Source organism: Trichechus manatus, unplaced genomic scaffold, assembly GCF_000243295.1.
Source record: "Trichechus manatus latirostris isolate Lorelei unplaced genomic scaffold, TriManLat1.0 scaffold00080, whole genome shotgun sequence".
NCBI lineage: Eukaryota > Metazoa > Chordata > Mammalia > Sirenia > Trichechidae > Trichechus > Trichechus manatus.
The window spans coordinates 7,411,931-7,426,218 of NW_004444016.1; the positions used below are offsets into that span (position 1 = coordinate 7,411,931).

Genomic DNA, 14,288 nt, shown 5'->3' on the forward strand with positions numbered 1-14,288 from the left:
GGCGCATGACCAGGTAGTGTTTTGTTCTGTTGTACATAAGATCGCTATGAGTCAGAACCAACTTGAGGGCACCTAACAACAGCAACAATGAGTGGACAGGCTTAGAAACAATTACAGATACGTGTATACACATGAGTTAATATACATACATGTATTATCTAGCTCTATTTGCTGAAAGGGGCTAGAAATAGCGACACCTCAGAAGCAGTGATCACACCCAGCTTCCAAATCTTGGTTTCTAAATACTATTCTCCAATAAAAGGAACCAAGGCTTCTTGGTGAAATGGCTCATTTCTAGGGCTAGAGGACACTGCAGCATCAGAAAGTAAGGAAGTGTTCAAAAAACAAAAGGGTGGGAGCATGTTAAAAGAGCACAGGAGACAATCTGAAAAAGCTCCAATGGCCAAAGCGAGAACAATTTGAGCAACAAAAGAAGTAATGAAGTATTTGATTTTAACCCAAAAATATATCAACTAGTCATACCTCAGGCAAAAGAAATCTACAGAACACAGTACTCAAGTCTAGCTCTGAAGGAACTGCTTCATCTTTGTTCTATACTATCCAGTTAGTTCCCTTGTCCCCTACCTCATCAACTACTGCATCTCTAAATCCCTCCTTCCTGTTTCTCCTACAGTGACCTTATTTCGAGCATTATGCAAGGTTCTCTGTTAAGCTCTCTACCCAAAGTCCCTCAGAGAACTCATTTTCAAGGCTTCAACTTGGCTAATGACTCCCAAAATCATATCAATTTCTCTCACCTGCACTATGTCCAACATCATCTAACAGTCATTTCTACTTGTATGTTCCACATCTCTTCATATTCAACATTTCTAAAATTAAACTCCTTTTGTCTACCCAACCCACCATTCCCTACAAGCAGTTTCCCCCATCTCAACTTCACCTTCTGGCAATATCACCACCTGTCTACTCACCTTAGCCCCAAACCTATATATCCTTCTTGTCCTCTATATCCCCAGTTTACCATTAAGACCTGTCACTTTCTTTTATACTGACTCTCTTCCTCTCCATTCCACTCCCACCATCTTAATTTATGCTTTTATTACTACACTCCTGAATTACTTCAATAGCTGCCTACCTGTACTCTCTAATTAGACTCTCTGTAACTCAGAAGCCCTGGTGGCACAGTGGTTAAGTGATACGGCTGCTAACCAAAAGGTTGGCAGTTCAAATCCACCAGCCGCTCCTTGGAAACCCTATGGAACAGTTCTACCCTGTCCTCTAGGGTCCCTGTGGGTCAGAATCGACTCGACAGTAATGGGTTTGGTTTGGTTTTGGTATACTACCAATCGTTCTCATGTAGTTAACACTTCATGTGGTGATCTCTGTAATGATTGTTATTGATGATTATTGTTGATGATGTTCCTTTTTCTTTGTCTGTTAACAGAACCTCGATTTTGTTTGGAAACTCTCCACTCCTCCAAGTGACTCCCTGGAGTGAATTTTGATTGGTATAACCCAATCATGGTAGTCCCATCCCCTAAGATTTAAGCCCAAGCATGTGGCTCAGTTCTTGTCACAGATGTGAAATGTGAGGAATAGCTCACTGGAAGACTTCCAGGAAAGATTGCTTTGCTCTAAAGAAGGTGACACCAGAAGATATGGCACTTTCTAACTCTGGATGTTGTCATGTCTGAATGAAATCCTTGGAATTCCTGCAGCCAACCTGAAGATGAAACTGGAAAGCACAGGGATGCAGCACGGAGGCAAGAGTGCTGCAGAAAGTAGAACTAAAACCAAACATAGAGCCCCTGAGGAGCCCCTACCTGATACACACAACATGGATAACTCTCAGAAGCATTATGCTCAGTGAAAGAAGCTTCACCAAAGAGTACACACTATAATAATTCCATTTATATAGTCCATGTATATGAAGTTCTAGAGTAGGCAGAATTATTCTACAGTCAGAAATCAGATCAGAATTGCCAAGAGCAGGGGTTGGGGATGGCAGGATAGACTTAGAAGAGCCAAGAAGTAACTCTTTAGAGTGAAGAAGATGTTGTCATCTTGATTAGGGTTGTGGTTACATTTGTCAAAATTCCTCATCCAACTGCATTCTTAAAATGAGTGCGTTTTATTATGTAAGTTATACCTCAAAGTTGATTTAAGAAAGATAGATAATAAATTAGTACTACAGTTGTCAGGTAGTGGTAAGTGCCATGGAGAAAAACAAAACCAAGAAAAGACAGAGTGCAGAGGCTAGTAGGTAGGTTGGGGGTATGTGCGTAATATTAAAACAGGATGGTCAGGAAAGGCGTTCCTGCCTTTTTAGTAAAGACCTGAAAGAAGAGGAGTAAGCCATGCAGATACCTGGAAGGAGGCTTCAGGCAGAGACCAGCAAGTGAAAGCCTTTGTCTTCTTCACTGATGAAATGGGAAGAACCTGAAGGTCTGACTAGAATAATGTGACTTACGTTTGAAAAGGATCACTGCTGAGAATAGACTATAAAGGTGGTAAAGATGGAAGCAAGGAGCCTAGTTAGGAAGCAAGTGCGATAATCCAATGATAATTTAGACCAGGGTGGTGGTAAGTAGAGATGCTCAGATTCTGGACATAATTTAACGACAGTCAATAGCATTTGCTAACGGAGTGTATGTAGGACTGAAAGAGAGGCATCAAGGACAACTCCATGATTTGGAAGAATGGAAAAGCCATTTACTGATATGAGAAAGACTGAGGAAGGAGCTGCTTTGTTTGTAAATAGTGAGAATTTTCTTTTGGCCAAGTTAATTTTGAAATGCCTATGAGACCATCAAATGGAGATGTAAAGTAGTAGGCAGGCGGATATACAAGTTTGGTATACAGGGAAGAGGTCTAAGTTAAAGACAAAAATCTGAGAGTTGTTAGCATATAAAATGGTATTTAAAGAGGTAAGCCTGGATGAGATCACTAAATGACCGAGTAAAGACAAAAGAAGAGAAAACAAAAAAAAATCCAAGGCTGAGCCCAAGGTCAATTCAGTATTTTAAAACAGTAAAGAAAAGGAAACTGTAACGGAGACTGAGAAGGAATGGTCAGTGAAGTAGGAGAAAAACCAAGAGGTGGCATCCTAGAAGCCAAGGGAAGAAAATACTAAACAAAGGAGAGAAAAAATCAACTGGACTAAATGCTACTGACAAGGCAAGTAAGATAAGGGCTGAGAATTCACTGGAATTACTAGAGAATCATGGTCCTTTCAGGAATGCAATGCCATGTAAAGGGTCCTTGTTCTAGATGAGCAACTCACATGCTATTAGGTTCAATTTGTACTAATTAGAAACCACTGTCTATTTTTAAATCAAAACTATTACTCCTGAAATGGAAGCAATAGTGTGTTCATCTATTTTAACCTGAGTAGAACACAATGCTTATTCTGGGTCACTATTTGGTATTCTAAGTATTTTGGTCAATAATCATCTCTGATGTTTACCACTTATACTCTGACTTCATCAAACCCAAACACGTCCACAGATAAGAACTGTTGATTCTACAACATTTTCCAAGATCTGATCTTTATTTTACTAGTAGGTTAAAATATAACCACTGGATAGTAAGATTATTATTCAATGAGTACTGAAGGACACATAGAGAACAGAAAGCTCCTGGTACAAAAGCAGAAAAGTCGTAGAGAAATATAAATATACACTGGCACAAATGCAAAAGTCTCAGTCAGACACACACATACAGGATGCATATTGTGGTCCAAATCTTTTTACTCTGAGCCAAACAATGTAAAAGGCTAGGCTTAGAACAGTCATGCTCTTATCTATTTAAAGATGCATTTTTAATACTGGGCTCCTGCTGCTGTGCAAGTTTTGATATGAAAACATTTCAACTCCTATTCAAAGCCAAAGGAATACTGTCTTCCAAGTATGCTGGTTCATTTCAAGGTAACTGATCTTCCTCAGAACAAGAGTTGGTAAGGAAAGTTCCTGGCCAGGACAATGAGATAACATTCCCCCAGACATGCGTCCATTCAAACATAAAATCTAAAAATAAAATGAGCATACATTCTTGACAAAAGCACAGGCACTAATGGTGCATGCAACACACTGCAATCCTAATTATTCCATCAGGGTAAAGGATATTTGCAGTTCACAGCAATTTCTTATATCTTAAGAAAGAAAAGCATACTAGGAAGTTATTACCAAGTGTGTGTTCGTACATACGGATTGACTAGGTCAACATTTTTCTGAGCTCCTTTGTGGACATTTCATTAAGGTGCTTATGCTCATTGACACAACCATTTCAGTCTTCTCATCTCAAACTGATTAGGCAGCAAGTTGTTCCTAAATTTGCTGCTATAGGTGGCAACTAAAATCAGAAAATTCTTGGTGCAGCTTAAAATTGACTTTTTTTTTCAGAGAACTTCAGCTACAGTTAAATAACTTACAGCATATAATACCCCAATGATATAGAAAAAAAAAAAGTTCAAGACTGCTGCTAACTTTATTTCTATTTACATAGAAACAACAAGGAAATGGTACTTTTCACTCTTCCCCTGAGTTAACTACAAGGATCCCTGCTTATCATCAAGTGGGATACATTGTAGTATCCTGTTGTGTTGCTGAAATAACTGCTACCTTCATGCAACAGGGCATATTTTGTTTAATCCTTTGTCCGTTTTTTAAAAAAAGTCAGGCCATTTGATCTCAGGAAATGCAGAAGCAAAGTCCTCCAAGTAACTAAATGAATAAATTACATTTGTTTCTTAAACAAGTTCGAGCCTAAAATAATCCCCACAACAAGGACGTGTTAAATAAAAAATTTATTTTTGCATGTTTGTACTCAAAGATAACAGACTTCTTTTTCCTTTTTTACAACAGACTTCTGATTAGCACAACATTTTCAAAATTAATTTCCTGTGTTTCATTGAGAATGTTTGGCTTCTGGGGGGCATGGGAGGGGAAGAAAAAAAGAATGATTAAAAAGTACTCTCCTGCAGAAGAAACATGACTATGTAATTCCTACGAAAATGTTTGTTAACTCCCCAGCATAAAAACAGCGATGTCATTCTAGACCGCAGTAGGGCACAGTTACAATGAACACCAAGTTTTTAAATCACTGACAACTTAAGGAAATTAAAACTATTACTCAAAAACCTCCTCTCCCCAACAGTACCACATCTGTGGGAGAGGAAAGTGTGCCCATCTGGGGTTATATACATACTCAAGGTCAACAAAACTGAAGTCATTTTCCTCTGCACAACAGGAAAAGCTGTTTTCTTTTTTCCCTTTACAACTCTGAGGAATGAAACCCATGAGTTTAAATGGCTCTGTATAAAAACACAAGAAGGGTGGGTCATATTCTATTAGTAAAGGCAGCTCAAGATGAACTCCTCTTCCTTTAAAATAAAATCTAAAACATTTCAAAAGGAAAAAACACTTAAAATTTCCTCTTACCTTTGAAAATTAATTTGTCTACCTTTGCTTCACTTCTCTACTCTAAAATACAGATTAATACCTTTAAAAGGAGTATTAAAAAAGGCTTATAAATTTGCATTGTGGCTTTTATACCGAAAGTAATCTACACATTTTTATTTTTTTCTCCTGTAGTAAGCACTAAATAAAATATCCAAACTCAATTCAGGTGAGAGCAACAATATTAACTATTTTTACTACAATATCAACAATATTTACTACACTAAGAATTTTTATTTTTATTTCCTAATCTCTTAGGAATAAACTATAGTACAACTATTTCCTCAGCTTCAATATTACCTCAAATTGACTGGAAGACCAACTCTACAGCTACATGAAATTGTAAAATGATTGCAAAACTTGAAGCAGAATGACTATACTCCTTTCTATTAATATTTTAAATAACTAAACTTTGGAAACTGCAAAGATTCATCCTGGCTTTACTACTCACTCAAATTATAGGTCAACGTCTAAACTAACAATTAAGACCACAACAAAACAAACATTCTAAAACAGCTTAACCAAGCTGTCATAAAGAGTTCAGATTTCTACGTCCTAATTAGTTACAAAAAGTTGCTTAACTGTTTATATATATATATTTTTTTTTTTTTTTTTTGCTTAATTTGTTATATATCAGGAATACACCTCCTGTTTCACTTTCTACCTGTACCACATTTATCTTAAGTTTTACACTTCTGGATCTTTCAACCACTAGAGATCAACCATTAAATTACTTCAACAAGTAGAAATAGCAACACCGCTCCCAAACAGCAATTTCTGCATTGCTAGACACTTATCTAGTCGGTAGATTTATACCATTGTTCATTCTTAGTTCCTTAAATGTAAAAAATACCCACAGAATAGTGGCATACCTCTAAATTAGTTCATATATAGTACAAGTAATTTTTAGTTAGGTTCAAGTTTTAAAAAGGCACTAATCATTCTTCTCAAAGGCTAATCTACTCAAGTTCCTCCCATATTAAAAATAATAAAGGGCCAACTTTTCTCTTTTGGAAAGAAGAAATGTTATTTATGTAATGTGCAACCAAAAAGGGTATTAGAACACTAGAATAATAGACCTAACATCAAATCAGGGTCAGGATCATATCTATCGTTAATAAAAATAAGTTTGACATTTATTCTAATGACAATCCTTTCAAATATTAGCACGGTTAAATGTCATTTATGTGCACCTTCAAATATAATTCTTATAAGAGAAATATAATCTTATCCTCTACTATCCAAAGTAAAAGGAAGAAGAACCCCACAAACCATTACAAACCGGTACTTATTCCTGGGGAAAAAAAAAAAAACCAGGCACAAGAAAAATTCACTTAACATAAATTATTTGAGATCTGTGTGTACTCCTTTCTTGCACGCTAGAAAGATGCAAAGACAAACACTTCCAAATATTCAGACAGATCATTCCACAGTTGTAACTTTCATCATAGTTCTCAAAGCAGTACGGTGAGGTCAGTTCACAAACAGCTTAAGTAGCAAAACTAGAAATTGGTGGTAGTAGTATCAGGCTACATAACAGCCTCTCCAAAGAATATGAAGTAAGAGAACTAAAATGTGCTGGCAACATGCCAAAAGGCTAGAAGGACTACAACTCTGAGCAACAAATACAGAGCTTACAGTATAGAGCATTCATCATCTCTTATCCTGCAGCTTTACTTTCCTTGTTTTAAACCAAAAATAGCCATGTATAAGAGATATTTAACACTACCAAATTTCTCCATACTTATGAGTTGAAAGGCATCTAAGCTAGCTATGATTTTTGATAAACTAAATACATACTCTAAAAAGAAAAGTATGACTTCCATTCTTTATGAAGATGTGGAAAACAAATAATTATACTGGTATTATTCAGCATAAAATAGCCTTTATTCTCCAAGTATTACACCAGGGGCTTGAACCAGTTCATTCTGGTTTGAACCTCTGCTAAGAATTTGCATTTCCACCCCCAGATATACTGAATCAGAATCTATAGTTTAACAAGATCCGCAGGTGATTCTCATGTATAATAAATTTTGAGAACCGCTGCTCTACTAGTGGTTCTCAGAACTGGTCCCTAACCAGCAGCATTAGCATTGCCTGGAAACTTGTTAGAAATGCAAATTATCAGCAGGGGTTCGAACCAGAATGAACCAGTTCGAAGTCCTGGATTATACCACCCACAGCACAATTCTAAAGGATTGGGTTTTTCTACATTGCCAGTTCTGACAGAATATCTCAGAAACTGACTAGCATTTAGAATTGGTCAAATTATGAACCAACATTCAAATATAAATTATTAACTATTTTTAACAATTAATCCTATTGGACCAAAGGGCACATTTTTGGCCAGAAACAATTCCTTTGACATTAGTTTCTGACCAAAACATATGTTACTTTTATCGTTTCATCTTGACTGAATCATATACTAAAATAGAACAAAAAACTCTAATTCTTAGTCTCTGACACTTTCTAAACATATTAAGCAACCAAAAAGAAAATGCAGTTATTTTAGACAAGAGAATCAGATACAATTCAAATCAACACACATTTATTTAGCACCTATTTTGTGCCAGGTATTATGCTGGGAACGAGGAAAGAAAGATAAATACGTATTTGGTGTCAAAGAGCTGACGATCTAGTTGGGTGGACTGACCATCAAAACACACACACACACATTCAATGTTCTCTACTAACTAGTAACAAAACCCCTGGTAGCACAATGAAGAAAGTAAATAAGTCTGCCCTGATGCTGGAAAAATCTTCAGAGAAGTTAGATCTGAGCTATCTTGAAAAACAAGCATTTCACAAGAGAAAGAGGGATATATTCCAGGCCAAAAAGCACAGAAGGAGCAAAAGCAAGAAAGCACAAAATATGCCATGTATGAAAAAGTATACCAGTGTGGTACACCTATGCCAAAGTATATGCCATGTGGCAAGGGTAGGGATGACAATTTCTTACACATATGCTACTACTACTCTTCTACACTCATGTGGCAGACATAACTAATCAATTAAAGCATGTTTAAAGCCGACCTGAGACCTCAGAATTCTTCTCAAAAGATAGTCCGAAACCAAGAGAAGAAAGCTGGTCCAGATGAAACTTAAGTGCCATCCTGAGTCTGGGAACAGAAAGTGGTGGGACTCGAGGCTAGAAGGGTAAATTAAGGACAGATTATGAACAGCCATGAATGCTAGGCAAACAAGTTTAGATTCTATCCAGTAGACAGCAAAGGACCAACAAAGGATTTTATGAAGAATACTGATGTTATCAATTCTGGTAGATGTATGAAGAATGGATTTGGGCAAAGAGAAAGAAGGCAGAAAGACCAGTCAAGCTGCTACTGCAATAGTCTAGGCAAGATACTGTGAGATCTGAATTAGGGTAATGGCAAAAATCTACGGCAGGTTCTAAAACACAAATGGAGAATTTGGGATTTTTATAATCACTGGTTTTAAAACAAAAGTTGGAGAAAAACTAATATTCGAATCAGAATTCTCAGATTATAACACTCAATAAGGAAACGAAAAGAGAAATTAAAGACTGGAATTAAAGAAGTGAATCACAATGATATCCAAGATTACTCAAGACTATAAATTCAGAGACATATTTCAGGTTTAGCATCAAGAAAGAGAACGTCCTCATGACCAGACTAATACTCAGCAAGTCTTTTCTTCCTCCAGGGGCACTAATACTCTAGCCAAACAACAAACACCATTCACCTTACATGCCCCTACAACGCAGGCTCAAACTCACACTGCCAGTGAGATGCAAAAAACACAAACATAAAATTTAAAAACAAAATCTGAAACCATGTAGGAATCCCACTTTACTCAAACATTTAAAACTACATTTTCTTTTAAGAAATATATTTATATGAAATAAATCTTCTGGAAATAATATTGTTCTACCATTAACTAATTCATATCCCAGACTTTTAACTCTAAATTCTTTGGGTGGCATACTACCTATCTGTAGCACTTTGGGCAGTATGTAAGAAAAGCAACTCTCCTATCACTTCTGCAGAACTGTTTAGTAAATTAAATTATTCTAATTAAAAGTAATCTTTTTAGCTCAAAAGGCCAAAGATAGTGAAAGAATTTTTCTATTTTGGAAAAAGGGACTCTAGATGCTGCAAACAAAGGCTAGTATAGTGATGTGAAATCCAAGAGCAACATGTTAATAGGCATGCTAGAAAAGCTAGCATTTCTGTTTTAAGACCTAAGGATATTCTCATTAAGGATAAAATTATCCTGTAGTGAATGCCAACAATGCACTTCATACTACATGGGCACACACTCAAGGTTCTATTTTGTTCTCATCCCAGTTCTTTTGTGTCCCAGTAACAAACTCTCAAATTGGGATTTTTTTCCCTCTTAAATCAAGCTAAGATGAAAAATATGAACTCCAGAGATAAAATTTATTTCTGGTATATTCTTTATTCTGAGAAAGCAAATTAGATGAACAGTTTTTCATAACCTATCTCTTTCCCCGAAAGATATGGATGAACTAGTCTACCTCTACAGGGTCTACTTCTCATGATGCCATTCCAAAGCCATTACTCAATTTCACACGTTATGCTTCCTTCAAATCAGTCACAAAACTAGTCATCCTAAGACTGAGGTCAAATTCCATTCCAAGTAAAAGAGCTCCAAACTTGAAGTAATGGTCCACTTACTAAGTAATACTCAAAGACCAAATTCCAGAATAACCCTCCTCCCATACCTCCCTCAGTTAAAAAAAAGTCAGTCTTCTCCTTTTAGCTCATTGTAATGGAATGTGACCTGTACTTAAGGGCTTTTCCATTCCTTATTTACTGCTTAGAGAATATGAAGCAGACCTATTCCCTCTCGTAAGGGTAAAAAAATTTTTTTTTAAAGTGAAATGCAGACAGTTGATCAAATAATCACTATCAGAACAAACAAAAGATAAACTAGTTTACTAGATTTTCCCATGTATAATTGTCCTCCTTTAGAACATACAGAACACTAAGAAAGACGTATTTAAATGACAATTTAATCTTTATTTTTATTTTACAACACTGGTCAGACATCTAAAAGATTTATGATTTGTATGACTCCCAATAAATTGGGTAGGGGAGAGGAGGTTAAAACTACAACTTAAAAAATCTTCATGCACAAAATTACTATAAACATCTTTCCATGACAAATTATATTTTTATCACTGAAGTTACATACTTAAGTACCCACCGGAGGGAGAACAGGGAAGCATTTAAGAAATGTACTTCAAAGTCTAAAATTAAACACTTAAATCTATCCGGGGTTCCGTTTCTCATGTGTAAAAAAAGGAAAGTATTTGACTAGATGATTTTTAAAGCTATTTCTATGTTACTTTAACCTAAGTTTAAAAATGAACAATTCCTATGATTTAATTCAGACAACCAAGATAACCCCCTTAAGGATATATTTTACTTACATTCTTCCTACACCTTCATACATGTTAGTCTCATCTACCAAAGTCATAATTTCTGTATCTGTAAGATGCGCATGCTTTTTCGTTCTGCTTAGCTGTTCAATCTGTATGTCTGCAAGCTTCACCTTCTGTTGAGTGTCAATAACTTTGGCTTGAAGCTCTGAAAAAGCCTAATAAAAACAAGTCCTGATTTAGTATGTAAAATATTTTACAGGAAACGCTTAAGTCAAATCCAAATATATTAAAACAAAACACACTAAACTCTGGCAAAGCTGTGACATTTACCAAAACAAATATCAATAAAAGTCAATATAATTGCAAACGATCAAGGCACTATGCTAAATACTGAATTTATACTGCCCTCAGAAGATGCAATCTATTTCAACAAGCAGAAGAAATGCACCTTAAAGAGTAACTCTATCAAGGAGCAAGTACCCAAAGAGTAATAAAATGTAATAGTTAGACAATAAAACCCAGAGATTCAAAACAAGAACCATAAATGTAACAACTCACTACATTTGTATTATACTTCCAAGTTTCAAAGCATTTTCCCACATTGATTTGAATATTAATATGAGAATATACATTAAGTATCTCATTTACTCCTCTCAACCCTATGAGTTAAGAACAGCAGTTTCAACATCCACAATTTACAAAGTAACTAAAGTTGTTAAGAGACCTGTGCACAGGGTTGCACAACTATCAGGTGGAAAGGCAGGTACTTAAATCCATTTCTTCTGACCTCTATTTCAGGCATCTTCCATTCTACTGTCTTCAGTACTATTCAGAATATGGATATTTTTTAAGAGACTCACCAAAAAAAGGGAGAAAATGCAAAGCACTGATAGAAGAATTGCATCATGATCTTCATACACACGTACCAAGCCAAATTTTACCCTGTGTACACTTACTTAACTTGAAGATAAACACAGTTCTTGGATACTCTTGTTGAAGTGCCTGGAATGACTTTCACATGCTGTCAAATTTATGCCTTACTAATAACATTTGTGACTGCAGTACACAGCTAAAGCTACTACTTGACTTTTATTCTAACTTTGTTCTCACCTACTAGTAAGGTCTCAAAAGATTTATTTTGGGGGAGGGAAGGCACCTAAAATTCCCTATTAGTCTCCATAAAGATAAAACTTTTGAAAAAGTTTGCTGGGTTTTTTTTTCTTTTAATTTAATTGGTTGTCAAAACTATCCAATTTAAGTTAATCATTCTCTTCATTTACATTTTTGTCTACATGTTTCTTAGCAATAAATTCAAATAATATTAGAAGGTCCGTTTTGTTTTTGTTTTTGCAGTAAATTCAAATAATACTGAGAAGTCCATTCACATTGTACTTCCTTGTTATATCTTTCAAAAAACTATGACTTAAATTTGAACTTTTAACAGAAACAAAAGGTATAATTTTGGAATGCACAATTTGGTATAGTGTTCAGAAATGTAAAATTCCAGTTATTACCTGATTGTTCCAAACACAGTTTGTTGAGGAAGCTAGTACATTGTTAAAGCTATTACGGCATTAGAGAAGGCTGCATAAAGGCTAAATTTACAGATTTTAAGACAAGGATGGCAAAAAACAAGGCACAAACACATACACTAAATCCTCAGAGAAATAAACAACAGCTTCATTTATTAGGGGCAACAGCTATTTCAGCTGTCCTATTTCTTATGCAGGAGCCCTGGGGGCACAGTGGTTTAGAGCCTGGCTGCTAACAAAAAGGTTGGCAGTTCGAATCCACCAGCGGCTCCTTGGAAACCCTATGGGGCAGTTCTACTCTGTCCTATAGGGTCACTATGAGTCGGACTCGATTAAACAGCAATGTGTTTAGTGGTATTAGAATCTGATCACTCTTAAATAACAAAATCTGAGTAACATATTTTTAAGCAATTATTTGAACAAAGAAACCCAATTCCTTCTGATACTGATTTCATTGGTAAAACTTTACTGAACTTAATTTCTTTTTTTTTGTCATGTCTTTCCAAAAAAGGAGCCCAGGTGGCTCAGTGGTTAAGAGCTCGGCTGCTAACCAAAACGTCCGCAGTTCGAATCCACGGGCTGCTCCTTGGAAACCCTATGGGGCAGTTGTACTCTGTCCTACAACGTCGCTGAGTCGGAATCGACTCGACGGCAACACGTTTTTTCAGTTCTTCCAAAAAAGGAAAAGGAGTCAAAGCCCTGAGATGAACTTTGCTATGAAAATACCTGACTTTCTGAACTGTAGAGACTGCGACCTTTCAAGGTATGGAATCGAATAATAAAATAAAATAATTTTTTAAAAACGGTTGCTGTCGAGTCGATTCCAACTCACAGCGACCCTAGAGGAGAGAGTAGAACTGCCCCAACAGGGTTTCCAATGAGCGGCTGGTGGATTCGAACTGCTTACCTTTGGGTTAGTAGCCGAGCTCTTAACCACTACACCACCAGGGCTCCATGGAATCGCATAAATGGCCTAAAAACAGAAGTTGGACTGGAGCTTTTCAAAGCAAATGAGGCAGCAGAATTGCAGCTCAAGCAAGCTGCCCGAAGCAGCTCCAATTCGAAACGCTCTCTTCGGATTTTACTATAGAACTGAGTCCCTAAAGGCTCCTAGTGCAACAAAACGGCTCTGGAGCTCAGAAGGAGGGGAAAGGCCAGGGATCGGTCCGCAAACTTAAAAAGACCCAGCCCAACCGGCTCCTATCCAGCAAAGGCCGCTCGCCCCCCCTCCACCGAAGCCTAAGGAGACCGGTCCTGCCTTAAGATTCTGGGAAACCACTACCGAGTCCCCTGGAGCCTCTTTTCTTCTACGGAACTCGGGCCTTAGTCGATACTCTTGCCCACAGTCCCCTCTGTTTCGAAAGAGACACCTCTATCCGCTCAAAACCCTCTTTTACCTTCTTCAACTCCAGATCCACGGGGGCCGCCATCTTGGTTCAAGTTATGCGCCTGCGTGTTGGGAGAAGGCCGGGAAGGGGGTGGGGGAAGGGAGCGCCTTGACGAAACGGAGTGTTCGCCTTCCTTCTACGCCTGCGCATGAGTGGGGCTATCTGTGAGCCCTTGCTCTGACTTCGTAGTCTGTGTTCCTCGTATGGCTGCTCATCAGCCTTCGATTGCTCTTCTCCATCCTTCAGACACAGTCCAACGCGCAGACTTCGTGTATGGCTTTAAACAATTTGATAAATAGCTTAGTCTGTACTGCTAATTGAAATGTACGTATATCAGGCCAAACCTTAAGTTGTTCAGTCCTCCAGCGAGTCCCTGTGCTGACAGGGATGTGTAAGAATCTTCCTTAGCCTCAGGCATGCTAGTCTTTGGAAGGCTTGAAGTGTTCTTCTAAAAAACTAATCTCTGCTGAGTACTCTCTGAAGACCTTCTAGACACAGTGGTTCTCAAGAGACACCCAGTAAGTTGGTTAAAAAATCCATGTTCTCTCAGTACACAATACAGGGG

General features: G+C 37.2%; 1 protein-coding gene across 1 annotated transcript in view; it reads right to left on the bottom strand.

Annotated features, from left to right (window-relative positions):
- The window catches only part of PFDN1 (prefoldin subunit 1), a 66,292-nt gene extending 52,502 nt beyond the window's left edge, over positions 1-13,790 (bottom strand). The window contains exons 1-2 of the mRNA XM_004381067.2: positions 13,733-13,790; positions 10,852-11,018 (exon numbers count right to left, since the gene is read on the bottom strand). Of these exons, the coding sequence (XP_004381124.1) occupies positions 10,852-11,018; positions 13,733-13,765 (200 nt within the window). The 5' untranslated portion in view covers positions 13,766-13,790. The remainder of the gene's footprint in view (positions 1-10,851; positions 11,019-13,732) is intronic.
- Positions 13,791-14,288: the final 498 nt, after the last annotated feature.